Source organism: Heptranchias perlo, chromosome 10 (genome assembly GCF_035084215.1).
Source record: "Heptranchias perlo isolate sHepPer1 chromosome 10, sHepPer1.hap1, whole genome shotgun sequence".
NCBI classification, from domain to species: Eukaryota; Metazoa; Chordata; class Chondrichthyes; order Hexanchiformes; family Hexanchidae; genus Heptranchias; species Heptranchias perlo.
In genome coordinates this window covers 5,721,435-5,741,365 of record NC_090334.1, presented here as the reverse complement: position 1 = coordinate 5,741,365, position 19,931 = coordinate 5,721,435, and the positions used below count along the sequence as shown (strand labels likewise).

At 43.5% G+C, this 19,931-nt stretch overlaps 1 protein-coding gene across 5 annotated transcripts in view; it reads right to left on the bottom strand.

Moving 5' to 3' along the window:
• eif2ak4 (eukaryotic translation initiation factor 2 alpha kinase 4) overlaps positions 1-19,931 on the bottom strand; it is a 140,423-nt gene that overhangs the window by 58,982 nt on the left and 61,510 nt on the right. For all 5 annotated transcript variants that reach the window (XM_067991166.1, XM_067991167.1, XM_067991169.1 and 2 more), the window contains 4 exons: positions 13,098-13,202; positions 7,324-7,387; positions 4,638-4,717; positions 1,583-1,684 (listed from right to left, as the gene is read on the bottom strand). In XM_067991166.1, coding sequence (XP_067847267.1) covers positions 1,583-1,684; positions 4,638-4,717; positions 7,324-7,387; positions 13,098-13,202 — 351 coding nt within the window. The remainder of the gene's footprint in view (positions 1-1,582; positions 1,685-4,637; positions 4,718-7,323; positions 7,388-13,097; positions 13,203-19,931) is intronic.

The following is a 19,931-nucleotide window of genomic DNA, read 5'->3' as shown; positions in this document are numbered from 1 at the left end:
CTAACAAGATTAAGAATGGTCACTCCTTATAATGGACAGTGAAAAGATTTCCTACCCATCTTGGCTCTCAACCTAGTGTTATAATTTGGGCTTCTCTCCCGCCAACCCAACCCATCCACCACCACCACCCTCCCCAAAACCCTTCTCACAACTGAAGGAAACATTATACTTTTTTTAAAAACACACAATTAAAGCAGAATGAGTCAATGGGGATTAAGATACTCGGAATATATTTCCTACAGCGACTCATGATGGCAAGACTGAGCCTGCTACGATCTGAAACCTGTGCCCTCTGTGTATGGATCAGCACATCAGAGTTCAATTCGCAATTTACTGTACATCGATCATTGCAGAATACGGAGGAGGCCCACCACGCAGGAAATACCATATCATCAGATCAATGCATGCAGGCTAAAACCATTTGGTGAGATTTATTTATAGGTCAAATAGTACAAGAAGCGATACAGCAAGACAGTGAATTGGCACAATACATAAATAAATGAAAGAAAGAAAACTAATTCATAAGGGTTAAGTTACTCTTGTCAGAACATATTTCCTACAGTGACTGATAAGTGGCAAGGCTCTTGGATCGAAGAGTCAAGTGCGTTGCTTGGTAGACCTTCGATGCAAGGTTGTATTGAGACAATAAGAAACCCAGTTTATGCACTGAGATCCTTCCAGAACTAAAGACTACAGGAGAATTCTCCAGTACTTATTCAATCCAAGGGACTCTTAAGTCAGAGCTGCCAGTCATCCACGATAAAAGATGCAATAGAATGTTAATAAGTTGGTGCTCACACACAGTTTAGGTTCCAAATATCTGTTAATGCCTTGACCATGTACTATTCGATTAGCACTTAGAACAGTTCTGACTAATTTCCACTGTCAGGCATCCTTCATTTTTTATTAATAAGGGAAGAAAGCTGCCAATTTAATTTTAGTTATTTTAAAACTATATGAAGTGTCCCCATCTGGTTACACTCAAGTCCAGAAATGTGAGCACAGCACACTAACGCAACTACAAATCTGAGCTGCCCCTTTCTAGCCTTCTTGGAGAAACTCCACAAGAAACTGGACTTGCCAAAAAAAAAACACAGTAATCAGTGAGCCATAAAGAACATTAAAAACACTAAATATTCCTCCTAACACCACTGCTGTCTGGTCCAGTTTGGAGAACTGAAGTTCGTCCTTGTTTCTGCAGATAAACAGTTTGAGCTTCTACATCATGCATCTCAACAGCCAAACAGACTTGTTACACTCCTAACTACTAGCCCTGCAGTATTGTTACTAGGCATATTTAGGGCATTGACACCAATACTTTAAAACCCTGCAACACTCAATTCATCTACTCAAACTGCTCTCACCAATCAGCGACAATTTTGCACCCTCCATTACACTTCACTGAAATATGAGTGAGAATATTGCCCATAATGTGCAAAATTAAAATGAGAGACATACAAAGACTTACTGGAATTGAAAACACAATCTGGTTATTTCTCTAAGGCAGGAATGAATTTACTGAGGGCTACAATGATTTGGATTTTACCATGTCTCCGTTAAGGGCCAACATGCCAGCACCTACCATTCGCAGCTTGCTGAGGACAGAGATCCTCTCAGAGGCCGTGCCCATGGGATGATGCGACATCTCAAAGAAAATGATTCCCAAACTGAACAGATCCACTTTCTGGAACAGACGATAGTGAATTAGCTGTAGTTTCATGAATTAACACATGCCAACAGAATAGGTCAATGAAGCCAGATCGGACGGATGATTCTGGTCACATTAGACTGTGGTATATATTCGGTCGCACTCACATGTACAACATGCTTCTTTTGCAATGATGTAATTGTCACTGTTCTCCCTCATCTGCCATACCTTGCAGGGCAACCCTGCCCTACAATTGACCCTCTATCATAGGCCACCATTCTTTTTAAAGCCTATTCCTGTCTCCAAAGGTGCCAATTGTTCCCTCTGCTCCTCCCAAGATCGCTACGCTCCACTCCACTGATATGTGCACCATAGCAAATGGAGCTATGGTGCACATAGGGCAGTGACATAAGGCAGGGAATCACCGTCTCCTCTGCCACACAGTGCAGAACTTAAAGTTTATGCACAGATTTTTTTTAAAAATCAAAAGTTCTACGAAGTAGAAGGGCTGGAGCGCTTCAGCTATGATGAGAGACTGGGAAGATTGGGTTTGTTTTCCTTGGAGCAGAGGAGGCTGAGGGGGGACATGATTGAGGTGTACAAAATTATGAGGGGCACAGATAGGATGGATACTAAGGAGCTTTTTCCCTTCGTTGAGGGTTCTATAACAAGGGGACATAGATTCAAGGTAAAAGGCGGGAGGTTTAGAGGGGATTTGAGAAAGAACTTTTTCACCCAGAGGGTGGTTGGAGTCTGGAACTCACTGCCTGAAAGGGTTGTGGAGGCAGGAACCCTCAACATTCAAGAAGCATTTGGATGAGCACTTGAAATGCCATAGCATACAAGGCTACGGACCAAATGCTGGAATATGGGATTAGAGTAGACAGGGCTGATGGCCGGCGCGGACACGATGGGCCGAAGGGCCTCTATCCGTGCTGTATAACTCTATGACTCTATGACTCTAATATATACAGGAGCGTTATACCCAGTAACACACGGTGTGTTATTATATAATATATATAGAGGAGTGTTTACCCAGTAACACACGGTGTGTTATTATATAATATATATAGAGGAGTGTTTACCCAGTAACACACGGTGTGTTATTATATAATATATACAGGAGTGTTACACCCAGTAACACACGGTGTGTAATTATATAATATATATACAGGAGTGTTATACCCAGTAATGCATGGTATGTTATTATATAATATATACAGGAGCGTTATACCCATTAACGCACGGTGTGTTATTATATAATATATACAGGAGCGTTATACCCAGTAACACCCAGTGTGTAATTATATAATATATACAGGAGTGTTATACCCGGTAACACACGGTGTGTTATTATATAATATATATACAGGAGTGTATTACCCAGTTACACACGGTGTGTTATTATATAATATATATACAGGAGCGTTATACCCAGTAACACACGGTGTGTTATTATATAATATATACAGGAGCATTATACCCAGTAACACACAGTGTGTTATTATATAATATATACAGGAGCATTATACCCAGTAACACACGGTGTGTTATTATATAATATATACAGGAGCATTATACCCAGTAACACACGGTGTGTTATTATATAATATATACAGGAGCATTATACCCAGTAACACACGGTGTGTTATTATATAATATATACAGGAGCATTATACCCAGTAACACACGGTGTGTTATTATATAATATATATACAGGAGTGTATTACCCAGTTACACACGGTGTGTTATTATATAATATATATACAGGAGCATTATACCCAGTAACACACGGTGTGTTATTATATAATATATACAGGAGCATTATACCCAGTAACACACGGTGTGTTATTATATAATATATACAGGAGCATTATACCCAGTAACACACGGTGTGTTATTGTATAATATACACTGTTGCCCTCCTTTTACAGAGGGAGACTTCAGAAATCGAATGTGTGTTGGTTAGATATTAGGCTCGGTGATGGATGTGCCAGGGTGCGGGAGTTGCTGTTCAGTTGTGTGGGGAATTTATTGTGTGGGGTATATTTCTTAATGCTAAAAGGATCATGGGATATGGGGAAAAAGCGGGAACAGGGTACTGAGTTAGACGATCAGCCATGATCATTTTGAATGGTGGAGCAGGCCCGAAGGGCCGAATGGCCTACTCTTGCTCCTATTTTCTATGTTTCTATGTTTCTATGAAGTACGAGCCAACAGTTGTTGAGGACTGGTTTAGGAGGGGCTGTCATAGAATCTACAAAACCCAGCACCTAGTCAGGCACCAATCAACATTTAATTTAAAAGTTTTTAAAAAAACAACTAACTTTCAATCAGGGAGGAGTTTACTAGTGAGCATCTAGCTAGAATTGCCTTGAAATTGGTGTAGGTATACAATAGGCAAGTCAGCATCTGAAAGGTGACATGCATCTGGCTTCTGTTTTCAGAAAGCGGTGGACCTGCATTGTCCGCAGACTTTCAGCATTCACCGCAGACTTTCAGCATTCACAAGTTTTTCTCTTTATCTGCATTGTCCCCGTTAATTAGATTCAAGACAGAAGAAATAAACTTATCGCTAGACGTGCAATTTTTAAAAAGAACTGGGCAGGCCCTTGCTTGCCAGCAAAATGGACAATTGCAAAACGCAGCTAGGGGACGCTGTGCCCCCACCTGCAGGGACGGTCAATCATCGAGCACCAGTGGCTTGGAGCACCCCAGTACGAGCAATTACAGGCTTCATCCCCAGTGACACTGACCTCAGCAGCAATCCTATCAGTGTGCCAAACTAACCGCATCCCAACACTGTTGGAGGCAAGAAAAAACCCTTCAGATTGCAGGAGTAAATGCTTCAGAATTATGCAGTATAAACAGAGATACGCAACAGGTGACGATGCTTAGAGAATGAGCCTTCAGAAGGAGGCAAGCAGCTGCCAGTACCAGTCAATATTCCTAGCAAATCTGTTTCTTGTGCACAAACACAATGTATTACCTGATTGTAGGTGGCTTTCGTGTTGCCCTGTACCTCAGGGCTCACGTACAAGGCAGTGCCAACCATTCCAGTCAGATTCCCTGTAATTGAAACAAATGCTGAGCTGTAACCTTATGCGATTCATAATAAACAAAGAACGTCAAGCACCATAGCCTCTGAAGCAGAAATGCAGAGTTAGGATGTGGGACTTGGATCTTTTGGACACAATCCCTAACCCTTCTCCCATTATTGCTTCATGTCTAGTTATCTTGTCTCTGTGAAGAGACTTGGGACCTTTTATTACACTAAAGCATTATAAAAAAAGTGTAATATTTTTGTTGATGGTATTGACTGAGGGTGGAATGTTGGCCATGACACCAGAGAACTCCTGCTCTTCAAACAGCATCATGGATTCTTTAATGTGTTCAAAAAAGGGTGTAAGGATAAACCCAGCAGCTATAGGCCAGTCAGTTCAACCTCGGTGGTGGGGAAACTTTTGGAAACGATAATCTGGGACAGAATTAACAGTCACTTGGATGAGTGTCGATTGATTGAGGAAAGCCAGCACAGATTTGTTAAAGGCAAACTGTGTGTCTCTAACCTGATAAGAGTTTTTTTGATAAGGTAACAGAGGGTAGATGAGGGCAATGCAGTTGATATGGTGTATATGGATTTTCGAGAAGTGTTTGATAAAGTGCCACATGGTAGGCTTGCTATTAAGATTGCAGCCCATGGAATAAAGGGGGCAATAGCAACATGGATACAGAATTGGCTAAATGACAGGAAACAGAGAGTAGTGGTGAACGGTTGTTTTTTGGATTGGAGGGAGGTGTACAGTGGTGTTCCCCAGGGGTTGGTGCTGGGACCACTGCTTTTCTTGATATATATTAATGACTTGGACTTGGGTATACAGAGCACAATTTCAAAATTTGCCGATGACACAAAACTTGGAAGGGTAGTAAACAGTGAGGAGGACAGCGATAGACTTCAAGAGAATATAGACAGGCTGATGGCATGGCGGACATGTGGCAGATGAAGTTTAACACGGAAAAATGCGAGCTGATGCATTTCGGTAGGAAAAATTAGGAGAGGCAATATAAACTAGAGGGCACAATTCTAAAAGGGGTGGTGGAACAGAGGAATCTGAGGGTGTACGTGCATCAATTGTTGAAGGGCCGGTTGAGAAAGCGGTTAAAAAAAACACACAGGGTCCTGGGCTTTATAAATAGATGTGGAGATGCCGGTGATGGACTGGGGTTGACAATTGTAAACAATTTTACAACACCAAGTTATAGTCCAGCAATTTTATTTTAAATTCACAAGCTTTCGGAGAAAGTCTCCGAAAGCTTGTGAATTTAAAATAAAATTGCTGGACTATAACTTGGTGTTGTAAAATTGTTTACAATTTATAAATAGAGGCATAGGGTACAAAAGCAAGAAAGTCATGATGAACCTTTATAAAACACTGGTTCATCCACAACTGGAGCAGTGTGTCCAGTTCTGGGCACCGCACTTTAGGAAGGATGTGAAGGCCTTAGAGAGGGTGCAGAGGAGATTTACTAGAATGATTCCAGGGAAGAGGGACTTAAATTATGTGAACAGACTGGAGAGGCTGGGATTGTTCTCTTTGGAACAGAGAAGATTGAGAAGAGATTTGATAGAGGTATTCAAAATCATGAAAGGTCTAGACAGAGTGGATAGAGAGAAACTGCTCCCACTGGCAGAGGGGTCAAGAACCAGAGGACATAGATTTAAGGTGATTGGCAAAAGAACCAAAGGTGACATGAGGAAAAACTTTTTCACACAGCGAGTGGTTCGGATCTGGAATGCACTGCCCGAGGGGGTGGTGGAGGCAGATTCAATCATGGCCTTCAAAAGGGAACTGGATAAGTACTTGAAACGAAAAAATTTGCAGGGCTACAGGGATAGGGTGGGGCAGTGGGACTAGCTGGATTGCTCATGCATAGAGCCAGCGCGGACTCGATGGGCCGAATGGCCTCCTTCCGTGCTGTAACCTTCTATGATTCTATGTCTGCCTGAGTCACTGGAACAGGCAGACACTTGACTTTACATCTCATCTAAAGGCCAACACAGTTCTGACAATACTGCAATGGAGTATCAATAATTTGCAATTATTCAGCATCTTAACGTAAAGAACAACCCAAGACTGTTCACAGAGGTAGAAGGAAAACAGATGCCAAGCCCGGGCAGATTAGTAGACAGTGAACAAAAGCTTTGTCAGAGATGGGCTGGAATGCGACTTGAATTCATAAGCCCCTGGCCAGGAGGCAAAAATGCTACCAACTCAGTCAAACTGACACTTAAGAATCATCTCAGGCAGATGAAAAAACTCAAGCAGCAACTTAACAGACAAGTGATATGCTCAGAGCGTCAATATGAACAGAATTTGCTGATGAAATACTAACATTAGCATCAACTTGGGGGACTGGGTGTGCAACGGGTCAGATTACTGGCGCAAATGCAGCCCAGATTGACGGGATGAAAATTTCTTCTGTTAACAGAAGAAATCTGTAGGTTAATTGAACTTTAGCAGTCTCAACCTAGCTCCTAGCACCGCCCTAAGTTGACAACGTTTGACATCTGCACTGCGAGAGGCCACAGGGTAATCATGTGGGAGCTAGGATAGAAGTCAGCATTAACCCATCCCCGGGGCCATCCAACATGGTGCTTCAGGGAACATCCTCACCTGCTGGGTCGGGTTTGATAAAGTGAACAGATCCACTTCCATCTGTTTCCTGCTTGTCGCCTGCCTGTGGGAAAGAATATTTTAAAATCAAGAGTTTTATTTGTAGGTTCTTAGAGTAGACAGATTAGGAAGAAAAAGAATATGAGGTATCAAGAATTTAAAGTATGAGGAGAGATTATGGAAGGTGGGCTCATTTTCTTTGGAGAAGAGACTTTTAGGAATATGGGAACAGGAGCATGCCACTCAGCCCCTCGAGCCTGTTCCGATATTCAGTCAGATCGTGGCTGACCTGTACCTGAAACCAATTTACACACCTTTGATCCATAATCACTCGATACCATTACCCAAAAAAAAAATCTATAGATCGGTCACAAAAGCGCAACTGACTCATCATTCACAACATTGAGGGAGACAGTTCCCAATTTCCACTACCCTTTGTGTGTCAAAGTGCTCCCTGATTTCGCTCTTCAATGGCCTAACTCAAATTTTAAGGTTACGCTCCCCTGTTCTCGATTCCTGCATGAGAGGCAATAGTTTCTCTGTATCTACCCTATCAAATCCCTTCATCATTCTAAGCATCTTGACTAGATCACCCCTCAACCTTATAAAATCACGGGAATACATGCCAAGTTTATGCAACTTGTCCTCATTTCTACTTTCGGGTAACCTTGTGAAGGCGAATGTATAAAGTATATTGGCAGGCATTTCATATCCCGGGGACCCAAGTCTTTTTAGAAAAAAAATCAGAAAATTAGGAGGAAGAAGGGAAGTTGGACAGAACCTTTTATCATAGTATCATAGTATTTACAACACAGGAGGACGCCATTCGGCTCCTCATGCCTGTGCCGGCTCTTTAAAAGAGCTATCCAAATAGTCCCACTCCTCTGCTCTTTCCCCATCGCCCTGTAAATTTTTTCCCTTCAAGTATTTATCCAATTCCCTTTTGAAAGTTACTAGTGAATCTGCTTCCACCACCCTTTCAGGCAGTACATTCCAGATCATAACAACTCGCTGCATTAAAAAAGTCTCCACATCTCCCCTCTGGTTCTTTTGCCGATCACCTTAAATCTGTGTCCTCTGGTTACCGACACTTCTGCCACTGGAAACAGCTTCTCCTTATTTACTCTGTCAAAACCATTCACTATTTTGAACACCTCTATCAAATCTCCCCTTAAACTTCTCTGTTCTAAGGAGAACAACCCCAGATTCTCCAATCTCTCCACATAACTGAAGTCCCTCATCCCTGGCACTATTCTAGTAAATCACCTCTGCACCCTCTCTAAGGCCTTGACATCCTTCCTAAAGTGTGGTGCACAGAACTGAACACAATTCACCAGCTGAGGCCTAACCAGTGTTTTATAAAGGCTCAGCATAACTTCCTTGCTTTTGTACTCTATGCCTCTATAAATAAAGCCCAGGATCCCATATGGACTTTTAACAGTCTTCTCAACTTGTCCTGCCAACTTCAAAGATTTGTGTACATAAACCCCCAGGTCTCCCTGTTCCTGCACCCCTTTAAAATTGTACCATTTAGTTTATATTGCCTCTCCTCATTCTTCATACCAAAATGCTTCACTTCATATCTCTCTGCGTTAAATTTCATCTGCCATGCGTCTGCCCATTTCACCAGACTGTCTAAATCCTCCTGAAGTCTGTTACTATCCTCCACATTGTTTACTACATTTCCTGAGTTTCACGTCATCTGCAAACTTTGAAATAATACCCTCTATTACCAAGTCCAGGTCATTAATATATATCAAAAAGAGCAGTGGTCCTCATACTGACCCCTGGGAAACACCACTGAATACTCCCTCCAGTCTGAAAAACAACCATTCACCACTACCCTCTGCTTTCTGTCCCCTAGCCAAATTTATATCCACGCTGCGACTGTCCCTTTAATCCCATGGGGCTTTAATTTTGCCTATTATGTGGTACTTCATTAAATGTCTTTTGAAAGTCCATATACACATCAACCGCTCTACCCTCATTCAACCTTCTCCGTTACTTCAACAAAGAATGGAATCAAGTTAGTCAAACATGATTTTCCTTTAACAAATCCGTGCTGACTTTCATTTATTAGTCCATACTTTTCCAAGTGCCAATTTATTACATGATTATTGTCTCAAAGTTTCCCCACCACTGACGTTAGGCTGACTGGCCTGTAATTGCCGAGTTTATCCTTCTCCCCTTTTTTGAACAGGGGTGTAAAATTTGCAATCCTCCAGTCCTCTGGCACCACTCCCCATATCTAAGGAGGATTGGAAGATTGTGGCCAGAGCCTCTGCAATTTCCACCCTTACTTTCCTCAGTAACCTAGGATTCATTCCATCTGGACCGGGTGACTTTTCTACTTTGAGTACAGCCAATATTTTAAGTACCTCCTCTTTATCTATTTTTATCCTGTCCAATATCGCCGCTACCTCCTCGTTTACTGCTACAATGGCAGCATCCTCTTCTCCAGTGAGGACGGATGAAGTACTCATTTAGTACCTCAGCCATGCCCTCTGCCTCCACAAGATGATCTTTTTTGTCCCTAATCGGTCCCACCCTTCCTTTGACTGCCGTTTTACTATTTATATGTTGATAAAAGACATTTGGGTTCCCTTTTACGTTAGCCACTAATCTATTCTCATACTCTCTCTTTGCCCCTCTTATTCCCTTTTTTTAATCTCCTCTGTACTTTCTGTATTCAGCCTAGTTCTCTACTGTATTGTGAACCTTACATTTGTCATAAGCCTCCTTTTTCTGTTTCATATTAATCTCTATATCTTTAGTCATCCAGGGAGCTCTAGCTTTGGATGCCCTTCCTTTCCCCCTTGTAGGAATGTGTCTTCTCTGTACCTGAACCATCTCCTCCTTGAAGGCCTCCCATTGCTCAGTTACTGTTTGCCTATCAATTGTTGATTCCAATCCACCAGGGTAAGATCCCTTTTTAACTCACTGAAATTTGTCGTCCTCCAGTTAAGTATTTTCACATTCGATTGTTCCTTGTCCTTTTCCGTAACTATTCTAAACCTAATGATATTATGATCACTGTTCCCCAAATGCTCCCCCATTGAAATGTGCTCCACCTGCCCCACTTCATTCCCTAGAACTTGATCCAGAACCGTTTTCTTCCTGGTTAGGCTGGAAACACACTGTTCTAGAAAGTTGTCGAACACATTTGAGGAATTCCTCCCCCTCTTTGCCCTTTACACTGTCACTATCCCAGTCTATATTGGGATAACTGAAGTCCCCCATTATCACTACTCTATAGTTCTTGCATCTTTCTGTAATTTGCCTGCAAATGTTCTATTCCATCTGCTCCCTACTATTTACATACCCTGTAGTGTAATAGCTCTGCTATTGTTCCTCAGTTCTACCCAAATAGATTGTCTTTCACCCCTCAACTACATCAACCCTTTCCAGTGCTATAATAGTTTCTTTGATCAATACTGCCACCCTCCCTCCATTTTTTCCGTCCCTTTCTTTCCCTGAATACTCTGTAGCCAGGGATATTAAGTACCCAATCCTCCCTTTTCTTTGAGCCAGGTCTGTTATTGCCATTGTACCACAGTCCTATGTGGCAACTTGAGCCTGCAGCTCATTAACCTTATTTACTATGCTAGGTGCATTTATGCACATGCACTCCAGTCTCATCTTAAAGTGCCTCGTATTTCCCCCTATCTGATCCCTCCTATTTCTGAACTATTCTTTATTCTAGTTCTATTTGTCTCTCCCAGCCCTCTGTGCACCTTGTTTCTCCTCTCTAATGTTTCCTCCTGGTGCCCATCCCCCTGCCAAATTAGTTTAAACCCTCCCCCCACTGCACTAGTTCACCTCCCCGTGAGGACACTGGTCCCAGCTCTGTTGAGGTGCAACTCGTCCATCTTGAACAGATCCCTCCTGCCCCAGAACTGGTCCCAATGCCCCAGGCATCTGAAGCCCTCCCTCTTGCACCACTGCTTGAGCCACACATTAACCCGTTTTATCCTACTATACCTGTACTCACTAGCATGTGGCACTGGGAGTAATCCAGAGATTATTACCTTTGAGGTCCTGCTTTTTAACTTCCTCCCTAGCTCCTGAAACCGACTGCAGAACCTCAACCCTTTTCCTTCCTATGCCATTAGTTCCCACATGGACCATGATTTCTAGCTGTTCCCCTCTCCCCCTTCAAAATGTTCTGCACTCTCTCAGTGATATCCTTTACCCTGGCACCAGGGAGGCAACGCACCCGCGGGACTCACGTTGGCAGTTGCAGGAACACCTGTCTATCCCCCGACTATCGAATCCCCTCTAACAACCACATTTCTTTTACCCTCCTGTGCAGTCGAGTCTCCCACGATGCCATGGATTTGCTCCTGACTGCACTCCCCCGAAGTGTCAACACCCTCACTGGGATTCAACACTGAATACCAGTTTGTGAGTGCCACACTCCCAGGGGACTCCTGCACTGCCTGCCTGTTCCTCCTAGTCTGATGATCACCCACTCCCTCTCCACCTGAACTCTCTGTAGCTGCAGGGCGACCACCTCCTGAAACGTGCTAGCCACAAAATTCGTAGCTTCCTGTATGCACTGTAGTGACGCCAGCCGCCCCTCAAGCTCAGAAACTCTGAGCTCGAGCAGTTGGCGGTTGTTCCTGCATGTGTGGTTTTCCAGGACACACAAAGTGTTCTGGAGTTCCCAAATGGCACAGGATGTGCATGCAACAGGCCCCAGTTGTCCTGCCATGTTAGCTACAGTCATTTAAACTGTTTAGCTTTAAGACACTTTACTGTTTATCTGACACTAAAACACTAACCAATGAACTAAATACTTACTGACTTACCCTCGGCGCTCCTCCTTGCCTTGTTTTGATTCCTGTGGCTCTCTTTATGCTCCACTCAGTCTTAATCTATAGTTCTTTGGTTTAAATCACTTCGCATCTCCTTCCCCCTCTGCACATAATTCCCACATCCACCAAATTCCTAGTTGAATGTCCTCACTCTGTTAGCACTTCACTCCGTTAGAGGTTCACTCTCCGTCTTTCCCAACCTCTTTGCTCAGTGCTTCACCAAAAATATAAAAGGTGAGCAATAAAGTTCGTGGGACAGGCATTGAAATATTGAAATGGGCAGCATAAACAGCCTCAGCAGATAGTTAAAGTTTCTGGTGAGAAGGGGTTGAGGGATCTGTTAAGAAGACAGGTAACATGGGCTTGAGCAGTCAGAAAAGGACAAGCTCATTGCGCCCAACAGCAGTTTCCTGTAACTAAACGTTCTTATCTTCCACTCGTCTGGAATCGACTAGGGACCTCTGCAGGCCGGGGAAGACCCAGACACCTCCCAATAGGTCAGGCACTTCACACTTTAACAACACAAAGACATTCATACTTGGCTTACATGTACCAGATAGATAAGAGCGACTGTCGGGGGCGTGACAAAGGATTGCAAAGAAAAAAAACACCATTTTAAAACTTCAGTCAACTGGATCTCCTGCATTTTAATCTTTTAAAACCATAAAAGAATTCCTTGATTACAATGTGTGTGTGTGTGTGTGTGTGTGTGTGTGTGTGTGTTTTTTTTCCCTTCTCCTCTCTCCCCCTCCCCTCCCTCTGTCAGATAACCACATCTCCCCAAACATATACAGTGCAAAACGCACATTCATTCCCAACAAACACATAGATAACTGATATCCCACACAAACACTACTAGTCCTGCGTCACGCAATGTATTGTACAAGAATGCACTGTCTTCACAATCTATCCATGTGGGACATAGTATGTTTCATTCATTTTGAAGTCACTTCTTACCACATTAGAAAGATGATCTGTGGCTAAGCCGAAGTCTCCTATTTTTACGTGATCATTGGAATCCAGAAATATATTGACAGGTTTCAGATCCCGATGAATCATTCCCTAAAATAACAAGAGAAGAGAACAGCTGGTCAGGACATAATGGGCCCAGAAGTTCATCAGCGGAACTGGGACCCATAACTCCTCACACTCCAGTTAGGCATAGCTGATCAGACTAGATTCTGGTAAAGCCAAGTTGGTTCGATGTGGCTGGCTTTTGACTTTACCTTTTTCCCACTGAAAATACCTAAATACATAAACCACTTCTGAAATTTCATATTTTGTTTTTAAAACTATTACTCTGTTTCACCTTGGTCGTTCCTCCGGTACAGGCCTCATCTCCGCTCCCTTGGGGAGTCAAGGGACGCAGACTTTAATGTTTATGGAGGACAACTGGATTAGCCATTCATCGCCACATAAAGTACCATTGGGTCCTGCTCTCTTCTGCCCAAAACTGCTCACTATTCCAGGATCATCCTGGAATGCAAACATCACCCCCGGCTTCTCTTCTCCACTACAGACCGTCTTCCAAAACCCCTCACAACTGCCCCCTCCACCCTCACCTCCAACAACAAGTGCGAGAAGATCATGGACTACTTTGTCACTGAGATTGAGACCATCTATTCAGCTGCCTCTGCCGTTTCCCTCCCTTCCCCAAGGCCAAGTCAAATTTCCCCAGGGATCCCCCTGCCGTAGCCCTGAACTCACATTTTTCTCTAATTTCTCTCCTATCTCCCCTTATGCCTTCTCTGAGCTCACCTTGACCACGAGACCCACCTCAACCACGAAACCCACCTCCTGCTCCTTCGACCCTACTCCCGCCAAACTGCTGACCACCCAACTTCCCTTCCTGGCCCCCATGTTAGCTGATATTTTTAATGGTTCCCTCGCCTAAGGTACTGTCCCGCCCCTTCAAATCTGCCCTCAGCAACCCCCTCCTCAAAAAACCCACCCTTGACCACTCTGTCCTTGCAAACTATCGCCCCATCTCCAACCTCCCTTTCCTCTCCTAAGTCCTTAAACGTGTTGTCGCCTCCCAAATCCCTGTCCACCTTTTCCGTAACTCCATGTTTGAACCTCTCCAATCAGGTTTCCACCCCTGCTGCAGGACCGAAATTGCCCTTATCAAAGTCATAAATGACATCCTCTGTGACTGACAGTGGTAAACTATCCCTCCTCATCCTTCTCGACATCTCTGCAGCCTTTGACACGTTACACGTTTGACCACACCATCCTCCTCCAATGTCTCTCCTCCTCGTCCAGCTGGGTATGGGACTTCCATCTCATGGTTCCTTAATTTCTTTTGTTAGCCATGGTTGGGCTGTTTTTCCTTTTGTGTTTTTGCACCAAAAAGGAAGGTATAATTGTTACAATTCATGCATTCGTTCCTTAAATGTTAGCCATTGCCTATCTACCGTTATGCCTTTTAATGAAGCTTCCCAATCTATCATAGCCAACTCACTCCTCATACCTTCGTAGTTTCCTTTGAGGACGGTAGATAGGCAATGGCTAACATTTAAGGAACAAATGCACGAATTGCAACAATTATACATTCCTTTCTGGCGCAAAAACACAAAAGGAAACGCAGCCCAACCATGACCAACAAAAGAAATTAAGGATAGTATTAGATCCAAAGGAGTGATATAAAGTTGCCAGAAAAAGTAACAAGCCTGAGGATTGGGAGCAGTTTAGAATTCAGCAAAAAAGGACCAAGAGATTGATTAAGAGGGGAAAAAGAGAGCGTGAGAGTAAACTTGCAAGGAACATAAAAGTGGACTGTAAAAGCTTTTACAAGTACGTAAAAAGAAAAAGATTAGTGAAGACAAATGTAGGTCCCTTACAGTCAGAAATGGGAGAATTTAAAAATGGGGAACAAGGAAATGGCAGAGCAATTAAACAAATACTTTGGTTCTGTCTTCACGGAAGAGGACACAAATAACTTCCCAGAAATGCTAGGGAACCAAGGGACTAGTGAGAAGGAGGAATTAAAGGAAATTAGCATTAGTAAAAAATTAGTGCTGGCGAAATTAATGGGACTGAAAGCCGATAAATCCCCAGGGCCTGATAATCTGCATCCCAGAGTACTAAAAGAGGTAGCCATGGAAATATTGGATGCATTAGTTGTCATCTTCTAAAATTCTATAGATTATGGAACAGTTCCTGCAGATTGGAGGGTGGCAAATGTAACCCCACTATTTAAAAAAGGGAGAGAGAAAACATGGAACTACAGACCAGTTAGCCTAACATCAGTAGTAGGGAAAATACAAGAGTCTATTATAAAGGATGTGATAACAGGACACTTAGAAAATATCAACAGGATTAGACAAGTCAACATGGATTTATGAAAGGGAAATTATGTTTGACAAACCTACTGGAGTTTTTTGAGGATGTAACCGGTAGAATAGATAAGGGAGAACCAGTGAATATGGTTTATTTGGATTTTCAGAAGGCCTTTGATAAAGTCCCACATAAGAGGTTAGTGTGCAAAATTAAAGCACATGGGATTGGGGGTAATATACTGGCATGGATTGAAAATTGGTTAACAGACTGGAAACAGAGAGTAGGAACAAATAGTCTTTTTCCGGGTGGCAGGCAGTGACTAGTGGGGAACTGTAGGGATCAGTGCTTGGGCCCCAGTTATTCACAATATATATCAATGATTTGGATGAGGGAACTAAATGTAATATTTCCAAGTTTGCTGATGACACAAAACTAGGTGGGATCGTGAGTAGTGAGGAGGATGCAAAAAGGCTCCAAGGCGATTTAGACAAGTTGAGTGAGTGGGAAAATACATGGCAGATGCAGTATAATGTGGATAAATGTGAAGTTATCCACTTCGGAAGGAAAAACAGAAAGGCAGAGTATTATTTAAATGGTGATAGATTGGGGAATGTTGATGTACAAAGGGACCTGGGTGTCCTTGTACACCAGTCACTGAAAGCAAACATGCAGGTGCAGCAAGCAGTTCGGAAGGCAAATAGTATGTTGGCCTTCATTGCAAGAGGATTTGAGTACAGGAGCAAGGATCTCCTTGTCTTGGGGCCTCAATTATTCACAATATTTATTAACGACTTAGATGAAGGCATAGAAAGTCTCATGTCTAAGTTTGCCGATGACATGAAGATTGGTGGCATTGTAAGCAGTGTAGATGAAAACATAAAATTACAAAGGGATATTGATAGATTAGGTGAATGGGCAAAACTGTGGCAAATGGTATTCAATGTAGACAAATGTGAAGTCATCCATTTTGGATCAAAAAAGGATAGAACAGGGTACTTTCTAAATGGTAAAAAGTTAAAAACAGTGGATGTCCAAAGGGACTTAGGGGTTCAGGTACATGGATCATTGAAGTGTCAGAAAATAATCAAGAAGGCTAATGGAATGTTGGCCTTTATATCTAGAGGACTAGAGTACAAGGGGGCAGAAGTTATGCTGCAGCTATACAAAACCCTGGTTAGACCGCACCTGGAGTACTGTGAGCAGTTCTGGGCACCGCACCATCGGGAGAACATATTGGCCTTGGAGGGAGTGCAGCGTAGGTTTACTAGAATGATACCCGGACTTCAAGGGTTAAGTTACGAGGAGAGATTACACAAATTGGGGTTGTATTTTCTCGAGTTTAGAAGGTTAAGAGGTGATCTGATCGAAGTTTAAGATATTAAGGTGAACGGATAGGGTGGATGGAGAGAAACTATTTCCGCTGGTTGGGGATTTTAGGAGTAGGGGGCACAGTCTAAAAATTAGAGCCAGACCTTTCAGGAGCGAGATTAGAAAACATTTCTACACACAAAGGGTGGTAGAAGTTTGGAACTCTCTTCCGCAAACGGCAATTGATACTAGCTCAATTGCTAAATTTAAATCTAAGATAGATAGCTTTTTGGCAACCAAAGGTATTAAGGGATATGGGCCAAAGGCAGGTATATGGAGTTAGATCACAGATCAGGCATGATCTTATCAAATGGTGGAGCAGGTATGAGAGGTTGAATGGCCTACTCCTGTTCCTATGTTCCTATGGATGTCTTACTGCAGTTATACCTAGAGTATTCTGTGCAGTTTTGGTCTCCTTACCTAAGAAAGGATATACTTGCCATAGAGGGAGTGCAGCGATGGTTCACCAGACTGATTCCTGGGATAGCAGGACTGTTGTTATGAGGAGAGATTGGGTCGACTAGGCCTGTATTCACTCGAGTTTAGAAGAATGAGAGGAGATCTCATTGAAACATATAAAATTCTGACAAGGCTAGACGGACTGGATGCAGGGAGGATGTTTCCCCTGGCTGGGGGGTCCAGAACGAGGGGTCACAGTCTCAGGATACGGGGTAGGACTTTTAGGATTGAGATGAGGAGAAATTTCTTTACTCAGAGGGTGGTGAACCTGTGGAATTCTCTACCACAGAAGGCTGTGGAGGCCAAGTCACTGAATATATTTAAGAAGGAGCTAGATAGATTTCTAGGCACAAGAGGCATCAAGGGGTATGGGGAGTGAGCAGGAATATGGTATTGAGATAGAGGATCAGCCATGATCATTTTGAATGGCGGAGCAGGCTCGAAGGGCCGAATGGCCTACTCCTGCTCCTATTTTCTATGTTTCTATGGTTCCATTCCTATCCTGTCTTAGCTATAAAATCTCTTTGGCCTTATCCTTGGCACCCTCCTATTTCTCATCTACATGCTGCCCCTCGGCAACATCATCCGAAAACACGTCATCCGAAAACTTGACATTCAACGGCATTACCATCGCTGAATCCCCCATTAACATCCTGGGAGTCACCATTGACCAGAAACTTAACTGGACCAGCCATATAAATACTCTGGCTACAAGAGCAGGTATTCTGCGGCGAGTGACTCACCTCCTGACTCCCCAAAGCCTTTCCACCATCACAAGTCAGTTGTGTGATGGATTACTCTCCACTTGCCTGGATGAGTGCAGCTCCAACAACACTCAAGAAGCTCGACACCATCCAGGACAAAGCAGCCCGCTTGATTGGCACCCCATCCACCACCCTAAACATTCACTCCCTTCACCACTGGCGCACTGTGGCTGCAATGTGTACCATCCACAGGATGCACTGCAGCAACTCGCCAAGGCTTCTTCAACAGCACCTCCAACACCCGCGACCTCTACCACCTAGAAGGACAGGGGTAGCAGGCGCATGGGAACAACACCACCTGCACGTTCCCCTCCAAGTCACACACCATCCCGAATTGGAAATATATCGCCGTTCCTTCACCGTCGCTGGGTCAAAATCCTGGAACTCCCTTCCTAACAGCACTGTGGGAGAACCGTCACCACACGGACTGCAGCGGTTCAAGGCGGCTCACCACCACCTTCTCGAGGGCAATTAGGGATGGGCAATAAATGCGGGCCTCGCCAGCGACGCCCACATCCCATGAACGATTAAAATAAGGTTCAATATGTATGTTGATGACACCCAGCTCAACCTCACCACCACCTCTCTCGACCCCTCCACTGCCTCTGATTTGTCACATTGCTTGTCAGACATCCAGTTCTGGATGATGAGCAGAAATTTCCTTGAATTAAATATTGGGAAGACCGAAGTCATTGTCTTTGGTCCCCGCCACAAACTCCGTTCTCCAGCCACCAACTACATCCACTGTCACTCTTAAGCTGAACCAGACAGTTTGCAACCGTGGCAACCTATTTGACCCTGAGGTGAGCTTCCAACCCCATATCCTCTCATAGAATCATAGAATGGTTACAGCACAGAAGGAGGCCATTCGGCCCATCAAGCCCGTGCAGGCTTTGTAAGAGTATTCAGTTAGTCCCATTCCCCGGCTCTTTCCCTGTAGCCCTGCAAATATTTTCCCTTCAAGTATTTATCAAATCCCTTTTTGGAAGCCATGAATGAATCTGCTTCCACCACCCTTTCAGACAGCACATTCCAGATCACAACTACTCGCTGTGTAAAAAGGTTTTTCCTCATGTCACCTTAGGTTCTTTTGCCAATCACCTTAAATCTGTGTCCTCTGGTTTTTGACCCTTCTGCCAATGGGAACAGCTTCTCGATTTATTTTATCTAAACCCTTCACGATTTTGAACACTTCCATCAAATCTCCACTTAACCTTCGCTGCTCTAAGGAGAACAACCCCATCTTCTCCAGCCTATCCACACAACTGAAGTCCCTCATCCCTAGACCATTCCAGTAAATCTTTTCTGCACCGTCTCTAAGGCCTTCTCATCCTTCCTAAAGTCCTTCCTCTCCATCACCACGACCGCCGACTTCCACCTCCGTAACATTGCCCCTCTCCGCCCCTGCCGCAGCTCATCTGCTGCTGAAACCCTCATTCATACCTTTGTTACCATGAGACTTGACCATTCCAATGCTCTCCTGGCCTGCCTGCCACTTTGCACTCTCCATAAACTTGAGCTCATTCAACATTCTGATTATGGAAGGGTTTGACAAGGTAAAAGTAGGGAAAATGTTTCAACTTGATGGGGAGTCCAAGACCAGAGGTCATAAATATAAGATAGTCACTAACAAAACCAATAGGGAATTCAGGAGAAACTTCTTTACCTCGAGAGTGGTTAAAATGTGGAACTCACTACCACAAGAAGTAATTGAGGTGAATAGCAGATACATTTAGGAGAAGCTGGATAAGTACAAGGGGGAGAAAGGAATAGAAGAATTTGTTGATGGGGTTAGATGAAGAGGGGAGGGAGGAGGCTCGTGTGGAGCATAAATGCCAGCATAGACAAGTTGGGCCAAATGGCCTGTTTCTGTGCTGTAGGCTCTATGTAACTATGTAATTTTTAGCTTAATGGTTAATGC